We start from the raw sequence: 24,395 nt of genomic DNA on the forward strand, positions 1-24,395 counted from the left end.
CTCAACTGGCACAGCTCCTGCAATCTCTCATTGTAAGGATCTCTCCTCATCATTTTTGTGGCCTCCCCTGGTCCCTCTCCAGTAGTTTCTTGTCTTTTTTGTACCAAGGAGCCCAGAACTGGACACAGTTCTCCAGATGTGGCCTCTTCAGAGCAGAGTTGAAGGGGAGGATCACCTCCCTTGACTGCTAGCCACACTCCTGCCAGTACACCCTGGGGTACTCTTGTCGCTTCTGGCTCAAGGGCATGCTCCAGTTCAGAATTAACTTTCCATCTACCAACACTCACAGGTCCTTCTGAGCTGGACTGCCCCCTAGTAGGTCAGGCCCCAGCCTGTGATAGTACTTCGGGTTCTTCCTCCCCACGTGCAGGACCCTGCCCTTGCCCTTGTTGAACCTCATTAGGTTTCTCTCCAGCCTATTGAGGTCCCACTGAATGGCAGTGCAGACTTCAGGTTTGTCAGCCACTGCTCCCAGCTCCATTTCATCAGCAAACTTGCTGTTGTGGACACTTGCTGAGGGTGCACTCCAGCCCTTCATTCAGGTTATTGATGAACAAATTGAATAAGACTGGACTCAGTATTGATCCTTGGGGAACACCACTGACTACAGGCCTCCAGCTGGATTCTACTGACCACAATCCTCTGAACTCTGCCATTCAGTCAGTTCACAATCCCCCTCACTGTCCATTCATCTAACCCACATTTCCTAAGCTTGCCTGTGAGGATAAAAAGGACATGGAGCTGTTGGAACAAGTCCAGAGGAGGGCCACGAGAATGATCACGGGACTGGAGCACCTGCTGCATCCCTGGCGGTGTTCAAGGCTGGGTTGGACAGAGCCTTGGGTGGCATGGTTTAGTGTGAGGTGTCCCTGCCCATGGCAGCGGGGTTGGAACTAGATGATCTTAAGGTCCTTTCCAACCCTAACTGTTCTATGATTCTATGATTCAATGTTGTGGGAGGCAGTGTCAACAGCCTTGCTGAAGTCAAGGTAGATAACATCTATTGCTCTCCCCTAGTCGACCCATCTCGCCATGTCATCATAAAAGGCCATTGAATTGGTCAAGCAAGATTTACCCTTGGTGAATCCATGATGATTACTCCTGATGACCTTCTTTTCTTCCACATGCTTGGTCATAACCTCCAGAATGACCTGTTCCATCAACTTTCCAGGGATGGAGGAGAGGGTGACTGGCTGGTAGTTTTGCAGATCCTTCTTCTTGCCCTTTTTGTAGATGGGAGTGTTATTTGCCTTCTTCCAGTCATTGCATACCTCACCCGTTCTCCATGATTTTTCAAAGATGGTGTAGAGTGAAAGGGCAGCAACATATGCTAGCTCTTTCAGTACCCTTGGGTGCATCTGATTAGGGCCTGTGGATTTCTGGGTGTAAGTCTACCTGGCTTATCCCTGACCCAGCTCTCTATGACCAGCGGGTAGTCTTCCTTTCTCTGGCCTTCATTTCTAACCTCCAAGGTCTGGGACTCCAGAGGTTCGTTCTTAGTGGTAAAGACTGATGTAACAAAGACATTTAGTACTCCGCCTTCTCTGTGTCTTCTGCTGCCAGGACACCCTTCTGATTCATCAGTGCCCCCATATTTTTCCTTATCTTCCTTTTGTTGCTCATATGCTTGTGGAAGCTGTTCTTGTCCTTGATATCCTTTGCTAGGCTCAATTCTAAGTGCGCTTTGGCCTTCCTTGTCGCATCCCTTCATACCCTGATGATGTTCTTATAGTCCTCTCACTTGGGAGAGAGGACTATACTGTCCCTTTTTCCACCTCCCATAAATTTTCTTCTTGAGATTAAGGTTTACTAGGAGCTTCCAGCTCATCCATGCAGGTTTCCCGCGCCCTCTGCTTGATTTCTTTATGGTGGGGATATATTGGTCTTGGGCTCAGAGGAAGTGGTGCTTAAAAATGAACAGTTCTCTTGGACTCCCTTGTATTCTACAGCCCTATCCAATGGGCTTTGAACACTTCCAGGGATGGGGCATCCACAGCTCTCTGGGCAACCTGTGGCAAATCCTCACCACTCTCACAGGGAAGGACTTCTTAATATCTAGTCTAAATCGCCTCTCTGTCAGGTTAAAGCCATTCCCCCTTGTCCTGTCACTACTTGTGCAAATCTCCTCTCTAGCTTCTTGTAGGCCCCCTTTAGGTATTGAAGACTGCGCTAAGGCTTCTCCTCTCCAGGCTGAACCAGCCCAGCTCTCTCAGCCTGTCTCTAGAGCAGAGCTGCTCCAGCTTTCACAGCATCTCCTTGGCTTCCTCTGGACTTGCTCCAACAGCTCCACATCCCTCTTGTGTTGTTGCCCCAGAGCTGGATACAGGACTGCAGGGGGGGTCTCCCCAGAGCGCAGCAGAGGGAGAGAATCCCCTCCCTGACCTACAGCTCGTGCTATGGGGATGCAGCCCAGCACATGGAGGTTTCTGGACTCAAGTGCACACTGAATCTGGGTCATGGGGAGCTTCTCAGCAACCAACACCCCCAAGTCCTTCTCCTCAGGCTGTTCTGAATCACTTCTCTGCCCAACCTGTAGCTGTGGCTGGGATTGCCCCAACCCTGGTGCAGGACCTTGCACTTTGCTTTGCTGAACTTCGTAAGGTGGGCATTGGCCCACCCCTCAAGCCTGTCCAGGCCCCTCTGGATCCCATCCCTTCCCTCCAGCATGTTGACTGTACCACACATCTTGGTGTTACTGGCAAACTTGCTGAAGGTGCTTGATCCCACTGTCCATGTTGCTGGAAAAGATGTTGAACAGAATCAGTCCCAGTACCGACCCTTGAGGATAACCACTCATCACTGATGTCCACTTGGACACTGAGCGATTGACTGCAACTCTTTTGAGTGTGACCATCCAGGCAATTCCTTGTCATGTGTGGTCCATCCATCATACTCTTGGCTGTCCACTTTAGAGACAAGGATGTTGTGCAGGACAGTGCCAAATACCTTGCAGACCTCTGAGGAGCCTCAGCATCAGCCGCCTCCTGCCTGGAGGACACAATGAGCATGCAGCATCCATGGTGGGGAAGGCACAACCATTGCTGCAGAAATGATGCTTCCCGGCAGCATCAGCTGCCTGCTCTCACTGCCCTTCCTCTGGCCCAGCTCTGGACCTTGCACATCAGCAGCACAAGGGCATGCAGGCAGCAGGGACTGGATGGTGTGAAGTGTTGTAGGGCTGGGTAGGGCTGGGGAGGCAGCACGGCATTTGGTCACCCTTCCAGGACACATTCCTGGCTTCTTCTTCCCCATGGACCCCTCAGTTTGCTAGGGGTGCCCTGAAGCTTTGCTTAGCATCACACATGCACTGTGGAGATACACTGTCCTGATACACTGTACAGATACACTGTCCTGAAGGGACTCTTTTCTCTGACCTTTGTAATTATTCCTGTCCAATCTTCCTTCATGTTTTCTTTTAATTATTTTTTCCTTTCTTCTCTCCCTTTCTCTCTCCCGCCCCTAAAACTCCATCACTCCTCTCCACTGTATTAAGGATGTGAGTGAAATTGATGCCTGGAATGTCTCAAGTCTTTATGATGATGAATGACTTTCACTGCCAAAGCTTTTATTGTCTGTGATTTGGGAAGAAGGGGAGCTGATTTATTGTGGCTGACTGTCATGCATTTAATACAGTTATAAATCCTGACACCATGACGGGCACCATGGGCTGGGGACCTACTCTGGCCACTCTCCCACCTCCCTTTTGTGTCCCTGCAGGGAAGCAGGCAGGGGGAATTGGAACCGGGAACTCCCACGTGTAGGGTGACAGCCAAGGCTGGATAAGCCCCAAGCATCTCATCCAGCCCCTGGCAGGCTCTGTGGCTCTTGGGGTGGGTTTGGGTACCCCACAGACCAGCCCCAGGCACCACTCTGGCATCCCCCTGTCCTAGCAATCACGCTGCTGGGGCTGCTCTGGTCCTGCTTGAATGTGGCAGAAGGGGAATCTTCCACTGTGGCTTGGTAGCAAAATCCCATCGCCTACTTTTTCATGCACGAGCCCTCAGAAAGACAGGTTGGTTAATGTCTAAATATCCTAATTGCATTTTTTAACTGCATTTTAGTGGCCCTGGTGTAATGAGACAGGGCACCTGCAGGTTTTGCAGGCAGAAGCAACATGGTGCTGCCTCCTATGACTGATGCTGCCATCAGCTGGCAAAGCTTTTCCTTCCCCAGGTGCCAGGGAGGGACAAGTGGCTTGTGGCAGAGCACAGGCAGAGCTGGATCATTGCCTGCATTGCTTACTTGTGTCCAGCTGTGAACCCCAGGCTAACCAGTGTTGGCACAAACGACATCTGTTGGTGGTCATATTCAGTGTTGGACCTCATCTGTCGTGGAAGTGCAAATACACAGAGCCACAAAAGATCATCAGAGCCACAATGATGTTTAACATCCATGCATCGGGCTCTGCATGCGCAGGGGGTGAGGCACGAGCTGTGCTGCAAAGAGGGGGAAGGGCAGCAGAGGGGCTGCATGCTTCCATGGGAGGCTAGAGTTTTTTTGACAGAAGAATCATATTGGAGCATTTTTGGTCAACCCAATACTCTTGTGGGCAGAGATGAGGAATGTTCAGCACAGTATTAAGGCTTTTTCCATGTTTCATGCTCTATGGGAGTCACAGTTCCACATCTCCTTCTGGCTCTGGTCTGAACTCACTGGAGGACACTTTCCATAAAGTAGTCTGTACATTTGTTATTTTCTGAACTACCTGGTACGTCAGTTGAGATGCACATTTGGCTACATTATGGAAGATACTATCTACCCACCATGCAGCTAGGAAAGAGATGGGACTTGGAAATGTGAACTTGGTCCTGCTGCTTCGCAGGGCAGATGAATATTGCAATTTTGTCTTAAAGTGATTTCAAATTAAGTGTTTGAGGTTCTTTCAGCTAAAAAGAATAAAATATTTCAATTTTGACATTTTTTTTTTTAAATGGAAAAATACTGAAACCGAAATATGTCAACATTTCCATAGCTTTGCTTTATTCATCACAGAATCCAGCTAAAATGCCTGATTTCAGCTTTTCATCGTATTGTGGGGTAAAAATAACATTTCTGAAATATGAGAAAAATCATACTTGCTTTGTTGATCTGAACTTTGTTGAGCCCTAATTAAGACGTTAAAATCAAGGGTGTAAATATTTTTCCTGTGAGGAGCAAAAAACTGCTGATGACATTAGCAATGATCCTTGGATTGGAAATGCCTCCATCTGAGATTAATTCCAGATGCAGATCATAAATATTGACTCTTATGAGATGGAAGATTTCAGCATGGGTTTAACATCTCTGCAAAACAGACTGGTGGAAGCTGTTGATTTTATTTTCCTTCTGTGCTTATCTAGCAAGCTGAACAACTGATTGCCAATATACTCTCCTCTTCCTGCTCATGAGCGCTCTGCTGGGCTGCAGCGTACTGCCTCCTGTGTTGGTGCTCGCAGGGCTCCCATGCACCGGTAGGTGTGTGTCTGCAAGGGAGCGGGTGGAACAGTGAAGCCCTGGGTTGTATAGGTCTCGCTGAGCTTCGGCAGCCCCCAGTACTCCACCACCATCCAGTGCTCCTGGCTGCAGAGTGCCCCGAGCCAGGCTGGATGTGCCGCTGCCCACTCCGCCGGCGCATTGTCAGTCTTTGGGGTGGGCACTGGTGAAGAGTTTCAAGGGTCCAGCTTGAGGCTGGCGGGATTCACATTGAGGCAGGTTTGCATGGCTCCTGGGCTTCTCCTCCTGCTCTCACTGCTCCCAAAAGCCCTCTGGATGTCACTGCTGTCCTTTGCAAGGCAACTGGAAAACTACATTCTCCTCCTTCGCCCGGCTGGCTGACTGGGTCTCTCCGGACAGCTGCCAAACTGGTCACCGGCTGTCCTGTACCCAGCTGGGGAGCATGAAGTCCCTTCCCACCGGCACCACCCATCCCTATGTGTCTTGGCAGGGACCCAGGGCTTGGCAGCCCACCAGCACAGGCTTGCCTGGCTTCTGGGACCCTCCACAGGTCCCCCATGGGCTGCAGATGCTGGTGGAGGATGGTCACCGTGCCTTTCCTTAGGCACTGCTGGTGCACACATGCACTGCTACGTCTGAACTGCCTATGGACAGCAAGGCCTTTTGGCCAGGTCTCCAGTAAATCTTGTGGGTCTTAGCCTTAATGAAGGATGCTCTCTCTTGTGAGCAGCTGCTCTGTCCCAAGGGCAGCTCCTGGCCTCAGCAAAGACTTTGGACCTGAGGAGTGAATCAGAGAATGAGGGGTGTATGTGACCACCCACCCTCCTCAGGGCTGGCTTTGAGATGTATGTCCCTTTTGTTCACTGCTAAATATTTGCTAAACGCGCTGAATGTGTGGGGCTGAAAACATGCTGGATTTTAATTTCTCCAAGAGAGAGAAGTTGAAAGCCATCCACCTCTCCCCATGGTTTTGCATCCATGGCTCCACAGTAAAATGCTACCAGTGATCTCATTTTCATCCTGTAGCTCTTAGCATTTTTTTTTTTCTTACAGCTCCAGTGCCTAGAATCCAATTACAGTGTGAGGAGTTTGTAATTCTTCATAAACTGTTACTGGCATTTTTAACCCCCTTGGTAGCAAAGATAGGTTAGAAAATAGCTTCTGGATGTATGCAAAAATTCAAACACTGGAAAGGAAACAACAGGAAAAAATATTTTATTTAAACATTTTGTGATAACTCGGTTGCTCTCGTGACTTTTGTAGTGTACTGAGTAGCTAGCTCTGTCTGCATTTGTAGGAACAGGGATCCCTGGACCACAAACTTTCTGAGCTGCTGATCCTCTTGGTCATTCTGCAGCTTTCCAGCAGCACAGTGATTACTATAGAAATAGTCTCGCAGAGCCTGCTGCGCTGCTCTTACTGGAAGTATTGCTGTGCTGCAGAAAGGAAACAACAATAAAGGGAATATGTTGCTTCTGCATGCGCTAAGAGCACTGATCAAACCACATGAGATCCCATTTCAGACATAATGTGCATTGGAGGGCAAAATTAGATTGAGAAGTAAATGGAGCCTAAAATTTCCATAGCTTTCTTCGTCAGAAAGCTGTTTCATTGCGTGGTTTAATTCTCCCAGTTCTTTCATTCATTGCTTGTAGTGTGCTCGCTGGAGTACATTTTAGAAATAATGGGATGAAAAAAACCTTCTTTAATTTGGCAGTGGCTGGGAGGTGTGTAAGGGCTGTTCAGGCCTGAGATGTGAGGGAATATGAAATGCAGAAGCATGTTACACAGCAGCAGCAAACCAGCCAGAACGGCACTTTCTGCATTGTATCAGGAGGAGGTATTTTGTCTGTGGATTTTAATTTTTGTTTTGGATTATTTTGCATTTGTTTCAGTTCTGAAATATTTGAACTTGGTCTTATTATTTCTATTTTAAATTTTATTTCATTGCTGTTTGTAAAATGGACTACGCAATTAGTGTTTTCTAGGCTAAGATCTTCCTGTTATTTTTATGTGATACTTGTTTTCTCTCCCCTTTTAACATGTCTGCATGACAGGGGGAGGCTAACTGGACTCTCAGATAAGTAGACACATGGGGGTTTTTGCCTTCTAAGGCAACACTTGATGTCGTTTCCAAACTAACGCAGATTTCAGAGCAGAGTACTTGATGTAAACCAAATCCCTTTTGAAACAGTGAAAACTGCAGATTGGTATAATTGGCACCAGTGGTATGACCAGATATGGAGGAGGAGCATGTACATGTCTCTGTCCTGTGTGCACCTTTGTGCGTCTGCGTGTCCAGGCTGCAGTTTTCTTTCCAGAGCCCATGGAAGCTGGCTTAGCTTCCCTCATACTACTTCATCAAATCATACATGCTGACTGCAACGTTGCCTCTTCCTGTCTCGCATTATGAGCTGCAGAAATGTAAACAGGGAGTTGTGCCTGTTTCAGGCTATTTTCAGCAAAATTTCCTGAAATGTGGTGTCTGGGGAGATGCTTCTCCACACTGATAGAGGGACTGAGACCTGGACCAAGAGCCAGTGAGGGCTTAGCTGAGCTCTGGTTGTTGGGTCCTTGTACCCCAGGAGCCCTTTCTGGGGTCTCCGTCTTGGGATGAGCACATGCAGGGTCAACCTCCCACTGCTGTAGCAGAGCCCTGCAGACCCTCAGTTGCCAGTGTGCTGAGCTGTGCTGTGAAATAAGACTTGGAGAAATGTGTTTCCCTGCCCTGTGAAAATATTCAAGATTTTGGCTTTTTTCAGGTCTGTTTCCTGTTAAAAACCCCACCAGATCTGAGGGAAGTTTAACAACTTAAAGTAATAAACAAGGTAAAACCAGCCCATAGTAATGTGCACCGCTTGTTTTTGGACTGCTTTTTTAATCTGTCCTCGGTAGCTTACATTTTATACAGCAAAATCATTCCAAACTTGAAATATATATTTTTTTTAATAATACTTTAGTATAATTTTTTAAAAAAAGGGAAATCAAGTGTTCTCACATCTTTAAAGCTTTTTCCACAATCTTTCAGACTTAAGTGAACAGCCTCTCTGCTTGCGTAAACTCCAAGTTTCCACAATTCCAGTTTTTGGATGTGTGTGTGTGGGGGGGGTGTCTGTCTCTTAATGAAAAGGTCTCATTAAAAAAGGTCTTGGCCAGCCTCGGCATAAAGGCAAACCTGACAGCTGTGGTCTGCCTTGTCCTCCTCGCTGTTTGCCAGAAGGTGTCCCAGTGCCTGCCTAGCACGTGCCCGTCCGAAGCTTATCTGCCTGCCCATGGTTGCTTTGCTTTCCTCTTCTTTTCTCTTCCCCTAATTTTATTTAATGAGCCAATGTTTCCAACACTGAATCAAGAGAGCTGGAAGTACTGGCTAGAGCCCTCAGGGGCTGCAGCAGCAAGTGCGCACACACACCACTGATGGAGTAGCGCAATGCTGGGTGAGACACCTTTGCCAGGACCCCACTTAGTGCAACACTCAGCTCCTGTGTTGGTCCCATGCCTGCCGTCGCACCCTCAACTTGGAGATCATGGCTTGGCAACCTAAGGAAGCAATGCACTTGCCCAGGGCTGCCGAACCCCTTTTTTCTGCACAGATATGGTGTCAGAGCATGCTTTTCCCATGCACCACCATGCTTGAGCAAATGCTGGGTGCTGGCGGTAGGGCAGCCCTGGCTGTGGACGGGGTTTCCCAGAGCCTGCCTGTTTGTCCGTTCCTTTGGGAATAACTGTACTTGTCAGTAACAAAATCATGTTCACAGGTTTAAGCATGCAGGACTTGTGCGCAGGGAGCACCTGTGTGGGACTTGCAGACTGTGCCAGGCAGACTGCAGCCTCCCACAGAGGACCCTCTCCTGTGGGGAGCTGCTCTGGCTGCAGCAGCATGTGTTCGTGCAGCTCCCCTGCTGTTCTCCAGGCAGGTTTAGGAGTGGAACGATCTCGCAGAAGGCATTTAATAGGTGTGTTGATGAAATGTCTCCAGACCACTGTGTATCCTCCCACAAAATTTCATCCTTCTTGTGCTCAACTCCATCCGTCCTCCATTCCCTTCAGTGCTCCCTTGATAGATGAAGTGCCAGTGATAGATACTTGTCCTCTCTGGGGCTGGTGGCCTACCGCACCTGGAGAGCGGTCGGACCCTCTTCATCTGTCTGGCACACATGGTCATGCATTCCATATCCCTCTACATATGATGCTGTGCACCTGAAACCTACCAAAGCTGTGCCTTTCTATACCCAGACCACCAGTTGCCTGCTAGCCCTGCACTGAGATGAGCAAAGAGAAGGCTCGCAAGGCATAAAGGTTTCATTTACTGGGGGAGAGGGAGAAGTTAAATTCTGCTTATGCATTGTAGTATGTGGCTACATGTAGTTGGCTATTTAGTATGTTGGCTACACAAGAATTAGAGTATGGGTTGGTTCTTGCAGAGTCATTGTCCACCTAGGGTATCTATCTTTTCCTAGTCTCCCTACAGACATCCCCTCCAATACTTTGTGTCCGTGTACGTTAAATGAGGGGTCAAGCTGGGGAATTCAAATTTTGCATGTGTTACGGGAGGTGAGAGGGACCCACGTAGACTTTGCAGGTCACAGTTGGTGACAGTGCAGCTCAGCTCAAGTCTCAGACTTCTCACACTAGCAACATAAAATGCATCTTAATGTGTGTGGAAAGCTGGACTGTTGGGTTGTTCATAGGGTGCAAGAGCTCCATGGCTGCAAGGAAGAAGGGAAAGGAGTTTTATGCAGCAGCAGCTGAAAGAGATTGTCTAGAAGAGACGAGGGTGAGGGCAAAACACACTGCAGCTCCAGGACTGGCGTTTAGAAATTGCAGAGAAAACAGACTGGAGTATTCATCTGTACATCTCCACTGCTTTTTTGTTTTACCAGAAAGTACCATTTTTCCTTAATTTTTCTTTTTCCTGTCCTGCCTCTTCTTTAAAAGTGTAGTTGTGTCGATAGGAAGAGCAGCAGAGACACCTGCTATAAAGGGAAGCTCTGGACTCCTTCAGATATCTGCTGCTACCTTGCAGATGAGGAGGAAAATAGACCCCTATCTGCAACCCCTGTTTCAGTGCAGTGTGCTTAATCTGAATCTTATGGCTTTGATAGCAGATTACAGTGCCGCTGTCACAAGCCCTTGCAACCCCAGTCACGGTGGACAGTGTGCATTTCAAAACCTCCTTCACTAATCTTTCCCCCACTGCTCCCATTCCCTAGCTGCTAATTTCATGCAGGCACTTAAACATGATGGATAATTGTGTTCTGCTTATCAATGTTTAATTTAAGGGCTGTTCCATCTGACCTGGATGCCCTCTGCAAGAGCTATGCCTCATTATTGATTTCATGGTCACACCTGTGACATTACCTGCTTTGTAGGAAGTAGACTTTGACATTCCTGTGAGGCTTTGGCAGCCAGAGCTAATTGTCAGAAGAATAATCGAGTCAGCAAAATCATTACAGGTGATCTGTGTGTTACCACTGTTTTATCTGCCTCTAATTAGGTGCAGGAGAGGTAACTCATTGCACTAAGCATGCCACACTAGGTTTGATGTTCACAAATAGAGAGTTAGATGAGCACAGGAGGGAAGTTATTCATTAACAGCAGCATTTCAATGTCTTGGGGTCCTGTACCAGTGGCATCTCTTTTCCTGGTGTAACGGGGAGAGATTCAATCCCGTGGGCATCAGTGGGATGTAAAGTCTGAGCCATGTTCAGACAGGACTGAACAGCGGGGCATGTGTGCAGCAGCTCTGAACCTGAGGCAGTAACAATGGAAACACTACTCTGCTGTTGTGCTGAGCATGGAGCAGTGTTTTGTGTGCAATAAAATGAGCTCATCTTTTTAAGACATACTCATCTGTGGTTTGGGGTGCTCTGCTGCCCTGTGTTGCTGCCCTGGGCAGACATGGTGCAACATGTGAGTCCCCAGGCTGCAGGGGCGGCAGGACCAGGTGATAGGACTGGTCAGGCCCTTTTACTGCTAATGGGGTTGCACATTTGACAAAAACATTTTATTTAGGATAATGATTTAAACAACAGGATTAACATTGTCAAAATCTTTATTGGGTAAGGGAAGAGCTTTTCTAAGTGGGAGCTGGATTTGCAGAAGAAAAGTCAGTTCTGGTAACAGGTTTAACTGAAATAGGCTGGAAATTTGGGTTTGCTTCCCAGAGATCAGGTGATTCCCAAAACACCATCTTTGCTATTACTTTGTTTTGTTTTCTCTGGTGTTAAGCTAGTGCATCCACGGCTGTTAAGTCACACCCTCTGTTCTGGGGAGGTCGATGCTTGGTGTGGTGGGGATGCTGCCAAAGCCTATTGATAGAGCAGTGCATGCAGACACCTGGAAGCAGTGGGATGGTCCTGGTCGTCCTGGTGGCAGAGCAGCACCAGTGCAGCTCCCTTCCTGTGCTAACAGTGTTTGAGATCACTTGATGAAGGTGGTGCCATCTGTCAGGGCCAAGAATTGGATCTCAGAGGCAGGTGCCGCCCTTCTCCCCTCGTGCTGTGGGATCTTGTGCGGTCACTTTGGAGAGCACACAGCCCAAAGCCAAGCCTCATCCATCCAACTCCTTTAGGAAGGGGTTTGCCAATTCTGCTGGTGCACTGCTGTTGTTTGTTATGCAGCATCCCTGCACGAAGCCAGGTGTTGGGATTTCTCGCGTACAGAGGCTGCTGGGTGAGGGTCAGGTCGCCGTGTGATGGCATCTCTTCATCTCCACTTCACTTATCATGAATCTGTATTTCTAAAGGTTGTTTTCTGGCAAGACAGGAAGGGTCGGGTGAGGCAGCAGCCTCTGCATGGAGCCATGGCGGCTGTGCTCTGCGCAGGTGAGCAAGTCTAGAGGTGGGGGGCTCCTTTCAGAAGGGTGAGGGCATGTGAGGTGGACCCTGGGGACATGCTGGTCTGTGGTGAAGTGCCCTGGTCCTAGGTATGACCTTGGCTGGCTGGTTCAGATGGGCCAGCACCTTGGGATGAGAGTGAACACACCTGGGGATTCGCTGGGACTGCCAGGCTGGCTTTCCCAACGCTGCTGACCTGTTGGCTTTAAACGTTTGTCTCTGGCGTGGTGGGATTACCCCATTAACCCAGTGCACTGCCTAATCATTGACCATGCTCCTGAGTTGATTTCACATCTGCTGTAAGCATGGAGTGGCAGAGGAAGGCTCAGTTTCCCTTGGTGCAGCCCACAGTGTGTCTCAGAGAGGAAAATAACTGGCCTTGCTATTGCAGAGGATGTTTCCGAGTCAGTCGCAGAAGAAGCTATGTAAGACCCCTCCCTACCACCTGAACCCTTGCATTTTCTAATGTATCCTTTTCAATAATTAATTACCTGTCCAGTGGGTACATTTCTTTCATACTGTTACTGGCAATCTGTTAGATAAAGTGAAAAAAACCATGTTGGTGCCCTGTGGTATTGAAAGTGAAGGGTTTTCACACTGTCAGGGTAATGAATTCTGCAAGGGTTTGAAGCACCTGAGCTTGGGGAAGTCCTTGTGTCATGTGTCTGGGAGTGACAACCCCCAGTGGTTAATTACTGCCATGGATGAAAGCTGAGCTGATAGTAAAATGAGATAATTTCATTAATAGTTACATTTGAAGTTAATTGGCTTCACGTTTACACACAATAGTATACAAAGACACACTTGGAAATGCTCTTTGCTGTCTTTTGATTTTTTTTCTCCCAAAGGTGGGTGAACTGAGGAGTACTCCTGAACTACTCCCTCAGGTGTCTTTCACCATGGTTTGGAGACAGGGGAGTCCTTTGCTGCTGATTGCTGCTGCTTTGCCCCAGTCAGCCTCAAGCAGCTTGTCCTGCAGTGGAGACATTTGCTTGTGCCTGAGAGCTACTTGCGATGTCTGCTCAGCGGGGTGTTGCTAACCTCTCCTTTTTTTTTTGCTGGTTGCAAAATAATTTCTTTTATGGAAGAAAATTACTTATTTGCACTTTTCTTGAGAAATGATAGTTTGCTCTCAGTGCAAAAGCACTGCCAGTTTCTGGTGAATGGAGGGATGGACATTTATTGCATGTCTTCTGTGTGCAGAGCCAAGCACTTTGACATGTGTCTGTGCCCTCTGGTCCCACAGCGCCAGTTGATGCTGTTATTATTTGGCATCGTCATATTCTGGGTTTTGGAGTAATGAGGGATGAATTCTGGCAGGAGTATGTCGAAGACTGGAAAAGATATGCAACTTTTCATCCTCTTAGCAAGTTCATGACAATTGTGTGTGTACAGAATCATCTGTAACAGAGGCATTTGCTCTTCTTCCCCCGAAGCCAACCAGGGTGCTGGTGCTCCCTACCCATGGAGTGCTTTTGCTGTCCAGCAGCGTGGTCCCCAGCCGCTCTCCAGATGGGTCTAGCTGGCACGGTACCAGGCATTTTCAGCTAGATGTGCTCCCTCAACCTGGTGCTTATTTGCAGGCAACTACTCCATGCTTGGGCACCCTAGCATGCTCTCCTGTGTTGGTCATGCACTGGGGGGCCCCAGAGGAGTGCCTGATCCGAGCAGCTCCCTGGGAGTGGCAGTGCCAATGCCCATGCCCATGCCTAAGCCCATGCAATCACCTCCTGTGCAGCTCCACACCATCACAAGGCAATGCTGATAACCAGTTACTGCTTCCTGCTTGCCTAAGGGTCTGCTTGGCCAGTCTGTCCTTGTAGCACACCTGGATGGGAAATGTGTTTGAAATGCTATGCTGCTTACTGTGCTGCAGCTCTGTCAGTCCCTCAGACCAGCAGCAGCTCAGTGGTAAACTTTTTCTTCACTGAAGAAATGGAAAGGCTGAGAGATGGAGGGGGAAAGAAGTTTGTCTGGATGGAGTTCATCTCCAGGATGGAGTCTTCTCCAGTCATCTTGACCTCAGGTCTCTTCTGCTCTGCATCTTTGATTTTCAGACAGGGGTTAATTGCCTGTATCTGTATGATGCTGTGGCAAGGTTGTGGAGCGCAGGTAGTCGTGCACAGGCAAGACTCAGCAAGGTGTTTGGGTGTCTGAATCTTTAGGCAGTGGCTTTATAGTGTTGGTACAAGTTGTTGGCAGAAAATCCTTCTCTGTTCTGCTTCAGTTCATCTTCTCCATGAGCTGGAGCTGCAGCTGAGCTGCTCTGTCCTGTGACACCAGCCCAGTGAGGCAAGGAAGGAGAGGAGTGAGGCAGCTCTGCCTGCAGAGCTTGTGCCCCATCTCCAACTTCAGGCATCTAAAACAGTCTTAAAGAAGCTACCCCAAAGGTGTTTAAGAGTATGTGTCTTGAAGGACCCCGGTCTTTGTGTCTCCATGGCCCAGTGCTAAAACGTACATGTTAATTTCCTCTTGGTTGCTTTGCCTACATGAGTAAGGTGGGAATACCTTGGGGTGGGGCCTGCTTCTCATCCTGTCTTTGAGCCCTTGGTCACCTCTTGCTAGCCTTGTTGCCTCCCAGCCTCTGCTCGAGGCCTGGCTGCAGTGACCCTGCTGTAAAGATTTTTCAGCAGATACCAGAACGTTTGATTTGGAAATGAGATATGGTGGAACCATACCAGACCCCCAGAACAGGCAATCAGTGATACTGGCTTCATTTATGGAGGAGCTGAGTTCCTACTTCTCTTGGTGTCTCCAGTGGTGGCTACATTGCTCAGTGCCCTTGATCCTGACTGTGCTGGGTGTGCCAGTGGCTTTTGAAGAAAGTGAAAAATACTGTGAAACTGCATCACTGAGGAAGAGAAGAGCTGCGGTGTCCATTCTTTGGTCTATGGAGGGCTCCAGGATGCCATCGTGGAGCTCAGGCTGTGAGATGCTCTTCTGCATTAGGGACAGCTCACAGTCAAGGGCCAATGCTCCCTGCCAGCACTGCGGGGAACTTTGTTTCTGCAACCAAATTTAAGTAGATTGCAGATCCTTTTGCCATCTCTAGGCTGTAGAGATGATGTAATCAGAGTTAAATTTTGTGCAGGAGAGAAGGAAGCAGGGCAGTAACAAGGGGAGAACATTTTAATCTGAAAGAGCCATTTTCTGCCTGCCTTGAATAATTAGAATTCATGATGCCCTTCCGTAAGGGATCTGGCTTCCCCTTGAACTGGAGAGCAAATTAATCAATTGTTTGGAACCTTAAATTCTTTCAGGGTGCGGATGCACCATAAATATTCTGTAGGAAGGTCCTGAGAGGAACAGCATACATCCCGATTTGTGGATGCAGAGCGCCAAGGAAAGTGGGGCATGTGCTGAGAGATCACTGCAGCAGTGCCTACGTGCCTGGTGCTGACAGAGCATTGTGGCATGGACCCCTTTGTCTGATGGGGTGGTGGGGGAAGCGGCCTTCATGGCCATGACCTGGGGGTGGTGAGCTGCAATTTGCAATAACCGCATTTCTGTCTCTCGTCTCATCAGATGAGGTCTCATTTCTTTGAAGATAACAAAAAAAAAAATAAAAAGAAAAAAAAATTATTTTTAGATCAGTTGGAAATGAAATTTTGCCAGCCAAAAAAGTTAAAAAATTGTGTTGCCTTAAAGGAAAATATTCAGCTTCAACCTCTCCAAGTCTCTAAAGACTTGAAAAAAGCCCCAACCCTTGTTATAAAATCAAATTTCTACACAAAACAATTTGAACATGAGAATCCATGCATTTCTTCTTGTTAGTAACACTAAAATTGGCAAAGTCACCTAACTTTTCTTGTTGATATAACATGCCATGTTTTGATGAAGGAACCTGTGCTCCTGGTGATTTTTGCCCAGCTCATGAGCTGGTTTGAGCCAACAGCATCTTGGAGCTTGCTGGGGCCTGGATGGTCTCCTCCTGGTCTCCTTGCCACTTGGCAGGATGACCCAGGTGCTGTCAGTGCCACCCTGTGCTGGGGTGGTGGATTGGGCACATCCCCATAGCAGAGTGGTGTCTTGAACAGTGTGTATGGTGCTGCTGGCAGAGGACAGCAACATCTCTGTCCAGCCGCGGACCCAGCTGTGGCATCCCGGGGTAGATGATAACAGCACCTGAGTGCTCTGTGAAAGCAATGTATCCTTGGATAACTTATTCAAGGATGCTGTGGGAGTCCGGCAGACCATGAGTGGGCTCCCCATGATCATCCTCCCTGGTGGGGTTTCAGGAGCATCTCTTTAGTCTCCTGGCAGACCCCCTGTGGCCACAGCAGTGTTTCCCTGAAATCCATCACTTTGTGATGCACTTTCCATTGTCATTCCGCGGACGGCAACATGTGGGAGCTGTGCCTGGAGCAGGAAGGGGACCCTGGCCCCCGGGTCCAGGGGAGGAGGGAGATGAGGGACACCCCACTGCCTGATTTCTGTGGGGTTCCATTTCCATGAAAGACCTGTGGGTGTGTGAATGAAGACATGTTTCTGCAGTCTGAGACATCAGGCTGTGTCTGTGAATCTTACCCTTCTTCTGGCACCACAGCAAACTAGATTTTAAACTGTCTTCATGTCTCAATGTCTTGTGTTTGGGTTTTGGCTTTTTTTTTTTTTTTTTTGTGGTGGTGGTTTTTTGTTTTGTTGATTGTTTATTTGTTGGGTTTGTGGTGGTTTTTTTTTTGTGGTTGTTTTTTTTTTTTGTTTTTTTTTTTTTCAGCTGGCTTTAATAGGAGAGAAAAACAATGTCCTGCATTGTATTTAGATCTCTGCAAACCTTCAGCCAGTGCACTGTGATTTTCTGGGGAGCTTTTTGGGAAAGTGTCATTAAGATCGGTGTTATTTCACATTTTGCTGTTTCTGACTTTACAAATCTGAGCTTTAGAGGAACTTGGGAATAGGGTTGAACAGCCAGAGTTCAGGCAGGCACATTCCTTTCCCTGCAGAGCTCTGCTCTTCACTTTCCCATCTCTCACTTCATCAGAGCTTTGTGGCAGCTTATAGAGAAAGCAAAACTGTGCCTGCCCTCCCTGCCAGGCTGGAAATCCCACACTGTTCCTTTGCTGAGCGGTGATGACAAATGCATGACTGTGTTTTGGGCATTTGGGGAGATGTAAAACTGTGTCCGCTCGTTGTGATGCTCACGTGGTGATTTGTTGGTTTGATTCCTCAGGTCGTGAGCTGGCAAGCACAACGCTCCCAGGATACCCTCCACATGTCCCTCCTGCAGGACAGGGCAGCTATTCTGCTCCAGCACTGACAGGAATGGTGCCTGGTGAGTGTTCAAAGTGGAGGGGGATGGAAGTGCGGGGAATTAAAGGGGAGGAAAAAGACAGCACTTCAGGAGTGTGGCACTCTGAATGCTCTGGGCTGAGGAGAGCATGAGGCAGAAGCCGCAGGGCTGGATGGGAAGGCAAGGTGTGAAGCAGTCCTGAGTAAAGGAAGACCAGGCACCCCAGTGCAGGAAGTGATTCAGCTGGTGGACTGCTCAAGCAAATAATTTACACTGTCTGAAAGAGCCCCCAGCCTCTCTTCTGCGGAGCCTGGGGATGGCTCCATTTTGGACCATGCCAGGTGCTTACCATTTGACACAGGTTTTGCTGTAAGGCACCTGTTTCCTCTGAACATGCCCTGTCCCTCCATGCTGTCCTACTGCTGAGGTTGCTGGTGCTTGGGGGTTGGACTTCTCTTGACCTCCACATTTCTCTGCACAAGTCTGTGCCCATCTGGCTGCCTCTCAGGGGATGCTGAGTTATCCTCAGGACACTGTATGCCTGTTATTTCCTAACCCTTTAGAGCCGTGCAGTGAGAAAGGATGTGTAGCATGAGCCAGCTGGTGGCCAGCACTTGCCTGTGTGGCCAGCACTAGCCTGTGTGGCCAGTAGGAATGGAGGGGTGGGCAGAGCAGGGTCTGCAGGCACATGACATCACAGGTGGAGCCATCTGCCGCTGTTGGATGTGTCGGCGTGTGACAAAGGGTAGGATTGGTGGATGGCAAAGGTCACACCAATCTATAAAAAGGGCAAGAAGGAGGACCCGTGTAATTATAGACCGGTCAGTCTTACCTCCATCCCTGGAAAGATGATGGAACAACTTATTCTTGACTCCATCACTAGGCATATCAAGGATGAGGGGGTCATTAAGAACAGCCAACATGGTTTTATGAGGGGGAAGTCATGTATGACCAACCTTATAGCCTTCTATGAGGAAGTGACTAGGTGGAGGGATGATGGTAGAGCGGTAGATGTAGTTTTTCTTGATTTCAGTAAGGCATTTGATACTGTCTCCCACAGCATCCTCATAGATAAGCTAAAGAAGTGTGGGCTTGACGATCAAGTAGTGAGGTGGATCGAGAACTGGTTGAAAGGAAGAAGGCAGAGAGTTGTGGTCAATGGCGCAGAATCTAGCTGGAGGTCTGTGACTAGTGGAGTTCCTCAGGGGTCGGTGCTGGGACCGGTGCTGTTTAATATTTTCATCAATGACCTGGATGAGGGAACTGAGTGCACCCTCAGCAAGTTTGCTGATGACACAAAACTGGGAGGAGTGGCTGACACACCAGAGGACTGTGCTGCCATTCAGCGAGACCTGGACAGGCTGGAGAGTTGGGCGGGGAGAAACTTGATGAAATTTAACAAGGGCAAGTGTAGAGTCTTGCATCTGGGGAAGAACAACCCCATGTACCAGTACAGGTTGGGGGTTGACCTGCTGGAAAGTAGTGAAGGGGAAAGGGACCTGGGGGTCCTGGTGGATAGGAGGATGACCATGAGCCAGCAATGTGCTCTTGTGGCCAAGAAGGCAAATGGCATCTTAGGGTGCATTAGAAAGGGAGTGGTTAGTAGGTCGAGAGAGGTTCTCCTCCCCCTCTACTCAGCCTTGGTGAGGCCGCATCTGGAATATTGCGTCCAGTTCTGGGCCCCTCTGTTCAAGAAGGACAGGGAATTGCTTGAAGGAGTCCAGCGCAGAGCCACAAAGATGATTAAGGGAGTGGAACATCTCCCTTATGAGGAGAGGCTGAGGGAGCTGGGTCTCTTTAGCTTGGAGAAGAGGAGACTGAGGGGTGACCTCATCAATGTTTACAAATATGTAAAGGGTGGGTGTCAGGATGATGGAGCTAGGCTTTTTTCAGTGATATCCAGTGATAGGACAAGGGGCAATGGGTGTAAACTGGAGCATAGGAAGTTCCACGTTAACATCAGGAAGAACTTCTTTACTGTAAGAGTGACAGAGCACTGGAACAGGCTGCCCAGGGGGGTTGTGGAGTCTCCTACACTGGAGATATTCAAGGCCCGCCTGGACAAGTTCCTGTGTGATGTACTGTAGGTTACCCTGCTCTTGCAGGGGGGTTGGACTAGATGATCTTTTGAGGTCCCTTCCAACCCTTGGGATTCTGTGATTCTGTGCTGGCAGTGCCCAGTGGTGGGAGCACAGGGCTTGCTCCTGCCCCAGTGCTGGAACCTGTCAGATACTGCTGGAAATGAGCACATTTATTTCAGCTTGAAAGAACTGCTGAGATTTCTGCCCAAGCTGTGCCACTTTTGGTCTGGATGTGACAGACACTGCTGGCTAGAGGGAAAGCCCAAATATATGTGTTAAAAGTCATTAATTTGACCCCTAAGGATCATATGATTTGAAAAGTGGTGATAAATTGGGGATTCTTTCTCTTTCCCCTGTTGCTTTCCAAGCCCTTTAGGTCATTTGAGCCAGCTTATGGTCAGATTGTTACTTGTAATCACATGGTTCCAGGAAGTGGTGATTTATTAAAAAAATCCTTGTAATAGGAAAGTGGGTGTTGGTGACTGATTTGATGTCCAGGCTCCTTCAGGATTAGTCTTTGGTACCAGCTTTGGTTGTGTTCTGCAATTTGGGTTCTACCAGCTCACTAAGGAGTTAAGAAGAAAATCAGCCCTTTATGTTTGTATTAGAGATAGAAATCGTCTGTGGAAGTTAGATCATAGGTTGTTTAGAAACCAGTTTTTACACATGAAGTAGCCTCAGAAAGAGCTGCTGAGAAAGTGTCAGATGCAGTTTGTGAGAAGTGAGAATAAAAAGTGAACACCAGGAAGCAAGTCTTCTTTGAAAAGAATGTGAGGTTTCATCTTTGTTTCATGCCATTTCTCATGAACACATACACACGCACAGACACTGTATTGGTGTGTTCTAGCCTCAGCCAGGCCTGCCTGACTGCAATGACACAGCTGGCTGTTCAAGTCGGGTGAAGATAGGAACTTCCATCAACTCTTCAGCACAACCTCAAGCTCAGCTGGTTGTGCCCGTGCTGGAGGGGTACACATACTGCCCTGCCTCTCCCCTTCTCCCATCTGGTCTCTCATGGACTGGTTCTTCACCGATGCCCTGAGGTCTCCCTCGCTTCAGGAGCATCCTCCAGCTGAGAGTGAGGATTTGAAAGCCCCTGTGCATTGGATGCTGTCATTCATGGGAAAGGTGGAGATTTAGAAACATTTAGAAACATTGTGGGAATCTCTAGCCTTCTTTCAGAGTACCTTTCGCTGAAAACCCAGCTGTGAGCGCTAGATCCTCTTGCTTAATTTTTTGGGAGCCAACAGCCCTTAAGGAGCAGCTGCCAGGGATGGCAGAAGGGCTTAGTGCTGCTCAGTCAGAGAAGGTGCAGTGAGGGTTTGGTGATATAGAGTCATCTGAACCCATTTTCCGTGGTAATAGATTTTATTTTTAACTACACGTAGGCTTGTGTGACCCATTATATTGAATAACTGCACTGTTCCTCTCTCTGGTTCCTTTAATAACAACCTTCTGCTCCAGCTAGTGTGAAGGTCAGCTGCAGTTCCTGTAGGTTCTCGTTCTCATGTAAGTGAGAATTTGCTAACTAGCATCCAAAATGCCTTCTGAATCCTTCTTTGACTCCTGTCCTTTGCAGGACCAGTTTCAGAGTCTTCCCAGGGAAAGCACCACAGCCCCCAAGGGGTTAACCATGAAGCAGATGATGGATCCTGTCTGGTGCTGTAGGCACATCCCTGCTTGTTCCAAAATGGACAAATCTCCATGCCTGAGCAAGGGTGCATGCTTGGTATACCACTCTCAGGGATTCATTTCATGACCTGCCACTGCTTTGTTGTAGTTTTCAGACCCTCTGCTAGAAATGTGCTTCCTTGATAAGATTTTTAATTGTTAGCCATGAATTTCTGCTCATAATTAGGTAGTTGTGTGTGTTAGTGCTTAGAGATGTTGGAGAAATCTATACATGTTAAGACATAGATGGTGTTTTGTTGTATGCTTGTTGCCGCTGCCATTGCTTGTGCTGCTCTGAATGAACCTGTCCTTTGACGCACTGCTGGTGTTTGTCTTGCATCTGCTGTGGTTGTGGCATGCCTGTGGGGTTGGAGAGACTATCCAGCTCTCTGGCATTTCCAAGATGGAAGTGAGAGCTGTGTGGATTAAGCTTCTTGCTTTGTGCTTATTTCTCGTCCGGCTTCCCCACCGCTTATTCGGCTTCTTCCCCCCACATCCGTGGGTCTTTCTCTACCTCTTCCAGAGACAAGGATGCACACAGGAACATGTCTCCACTGCATCTCCATGCCCTGCACAAACATCTGGTCCGTGCTTTCAGATCGCCTACCTTCTTTCCCTACAAAAACAGGGACTTGTATTATCAACAGGGAATTTCCTTTTTTATGTGGCTTGTAAATGTTTATGGTGGCCCAGAGAATAAATTTCTCTAAAGGAAGAAAACAAGCAAACACATGGTTTCACTTTCAGCCCAGAGCTTTATGATCTGAGTGCTACATCACTTGAGGCTCCCATAAATGTGGTGCCTCTGCACATCACTGGCACAACCATGCTTCTCCTTCCTTTTGGTGGCTGTCACCCCATAGAGGTGACCAGAGAGGCAGTGCAGATCTTGTAGACCACAATGCTCTGGCTTTACAGGGTACAGTGAAGTGCTGCAGCGTGGACACCTGGGCAGGTAGATGGGAAAACAGCTGGCTGGATGGTCAAGCTTAAAGGTGGTGGTTAATGCCACAATGCCACCGTGCTGCAGGGTATGGCCAGCATCCGACCAGGTCTGCCCTGGTCAGCATCTTCATCCACAACAAGGAGGGAGCACACCCTCCACAGGTTTTCAGATGATGCCAAAGTGAAGAATGCTGTCAGTGTCCTCCAGGGTAGGGCTGTCACATGGAGGCACCTATGCAGCCTGGAAGGAGCATGAAATTTAACCAGGGCAAACATAAAATCCTGCACCAGGGAAGGGAGGACTGCAACAAAACTGGCTGCCAGAGGGACTCTGGGGATGTGGGCAAGATCTGGAGCTGAGCAATGTGCCCTGGTGATGAAGACAGCCAGCAGCATCCTAGCAAGGATTACCCCCCTCATTTGCACACTTAGACTCACAATGGGAATAGTGCCTGTTTGGGCCCCCTAGCACAAAGACACAATAGCCATGAAGCTGAAACAAGCAAGATGCAAATTGGGTGTGAGGAAAAGCTTCCAACTATTTCCCCATCAAGAGGGTCCAGGGGTGGAAGAAGTTCCTCAGAGAAACTGTACAGTGTCCATCCTTGAGGGTTTTCAAGGACAGGCTGTCTGAAGCCCTGAGCATCCTGGTCTAGCCTCATTGCTGGTCCCGCTGTGATCAGGCTCTAGAGACCTCCCAAAGTCCATTCCATCCTGAAATGCCCCATCATCCTATGACTCAGTGTTTTTATTATGGCATTGCTGAAAACATGCTGCAGAACCAGAAGTTTGTATGGTTCCTTCTGGTACTGTATCAGAGAGGGACCTGGTTCTCCTGTTAGCTTATTAATTCAAGTCACTGCAGCCCTGCAGCATGGGCTCCCAACGCAGGATCCTCCATCTGCCTGTACTCCGTAACCAGCTGCCCAGCTCGCCTCCTGTCTGGGAGACCAGGCACGGAAGGGGGAAGGCAGCTAGACCTGGTGTAAAATGGGTGACTATAGGTGAATATTCCTGGACATGTTGGGAGTAGATGGGAGATGGACAGCATTGTGTGGCATCTGTCATAGGAAGCCATGGGGTCCTGGAACAGCTACTGCCTGCCCACTGACCTCACCTGCCTGCTGCTGGGGCAAAGCACGCAGCAGCTCCTGGAGCAGCTTGACCAAAGTGGACACTTGTCTTTAATCCTCATCATCTAGTGGCTTATGCCTTGAAGCATGAGAGTTTATATCCCTTGTAAATGTTTATTTTGTCTAGTGTAGCTCTCTGTATGTTCTCATTATCTATTTAAAAGTTTAATCTGTTGATTCCTACTAGATACGTGGTCTCAGTACCATCTCAGAACACAGGATCCCACAGGTTAATGAGATGCTATCTGCAGAAATTATCTCCAATAATTTGGTGTTATTTGTTCACACTGTGACTGTATCCCTAATATGCTGTTGCTTTAGAAACATCAAGTAGTATTTTCCCAGCAACCTTCCCCTTGTCTCCTGGGAAAAGCAGGCAAGAACAAACTGCATCTTCTCCATCCCATCCAGTACTTGCAGTCTAGTACCTCCCAGCTTTGCTTACTTGTTTCCAAAAAGGCAGTCAGTCTCTGGGCTGTTTTGCTCTTCTGATGGAACTGATGCTGTCATTTGCTTGCAGCTTCTGCTGTATTTTTTCCCTTTACTACTTCATGTCTGCAAATTTGCCTTTAGGAGCACAGCAGCAGCTAGTTGGGGGCACATCACTGGAAAACGCAATGTTGGCAGGGATTTTACTCTGTGACCTGTGTGGGTGTCCCAGAACGTTTTTGAAGTGAAGTGTTTGAAACGGCACACAGATTCTACGTCTGCTGGTTATGGACTGTTATTGTATTTCCCTTGCCTCCAGGAGGCTGGACCTTCTTTCCAGCACTACTCCTCCTCCTGCGTGGACAATAATGCACTCCCATCTGGGGCTGGCATGGTGATGGGAGCCAGCACTGCTTGCCTGGGGTCTTTTATTGGTTGTCTCTTTCTCCACACACTACCAGCCCGTTTCCAGCACGGGGTCAGGTCTGTCTCCATGGATCACTGCTTGTATATGTGGGACTGCTCCCAGGACATGTCTGTGGAGGACAGTGGCCATTGGGAAGGGGACAGAGTGGAAGGCAGGAGCATTGTCAGAGCTGCAGCTTGGATGCCTGCTCTGAGGACCATGATCCCTAGA

General features: G+C 48.4%; 1 protein-coding gene across 13 annotated transcripts in view; it reads left to right on the plus strand.

Annotated features, from left to right (window-relative positions):
* The window catches only part of PAX5 (paired box 5), a 142,398-nt gene that overhangs the window by 85,596 nt on the left and 32,407 nt on the right, over nt 1-24,395 (plus strand). For all 13 annotated transcript variants that reach the window (XR_010608851.1, XM_065663446.1, XM_065663449.1 and 10 more), the window contains one exon: nt 17,440-17,541. Coding sequence is in view for 12 of the 13 variants with exons in the window: in XM_065663446.1 (XP_065519518.1) it covers nt 17,440-17,541 (102 nt within the window). In the remaining variant the exon portion in view is untranslated. The remainder of the gene's footprint in view (nt 1-17,439; nt 17,542-24,395) is intronic.

Source organism: Lathamus discolor, chromosome Z (assembly GCF_037157495.1).
Source record: "Lathamus discolor isolate bLatDis1 chromosome Z, bLatDis1.hap1, whole genome shotgun sequence".
NCBI lineage: Eukaryota > Metazoa > Chordata > Aves > Psittaciformes > Psittacidae > Lathamus > Lathamus discolor.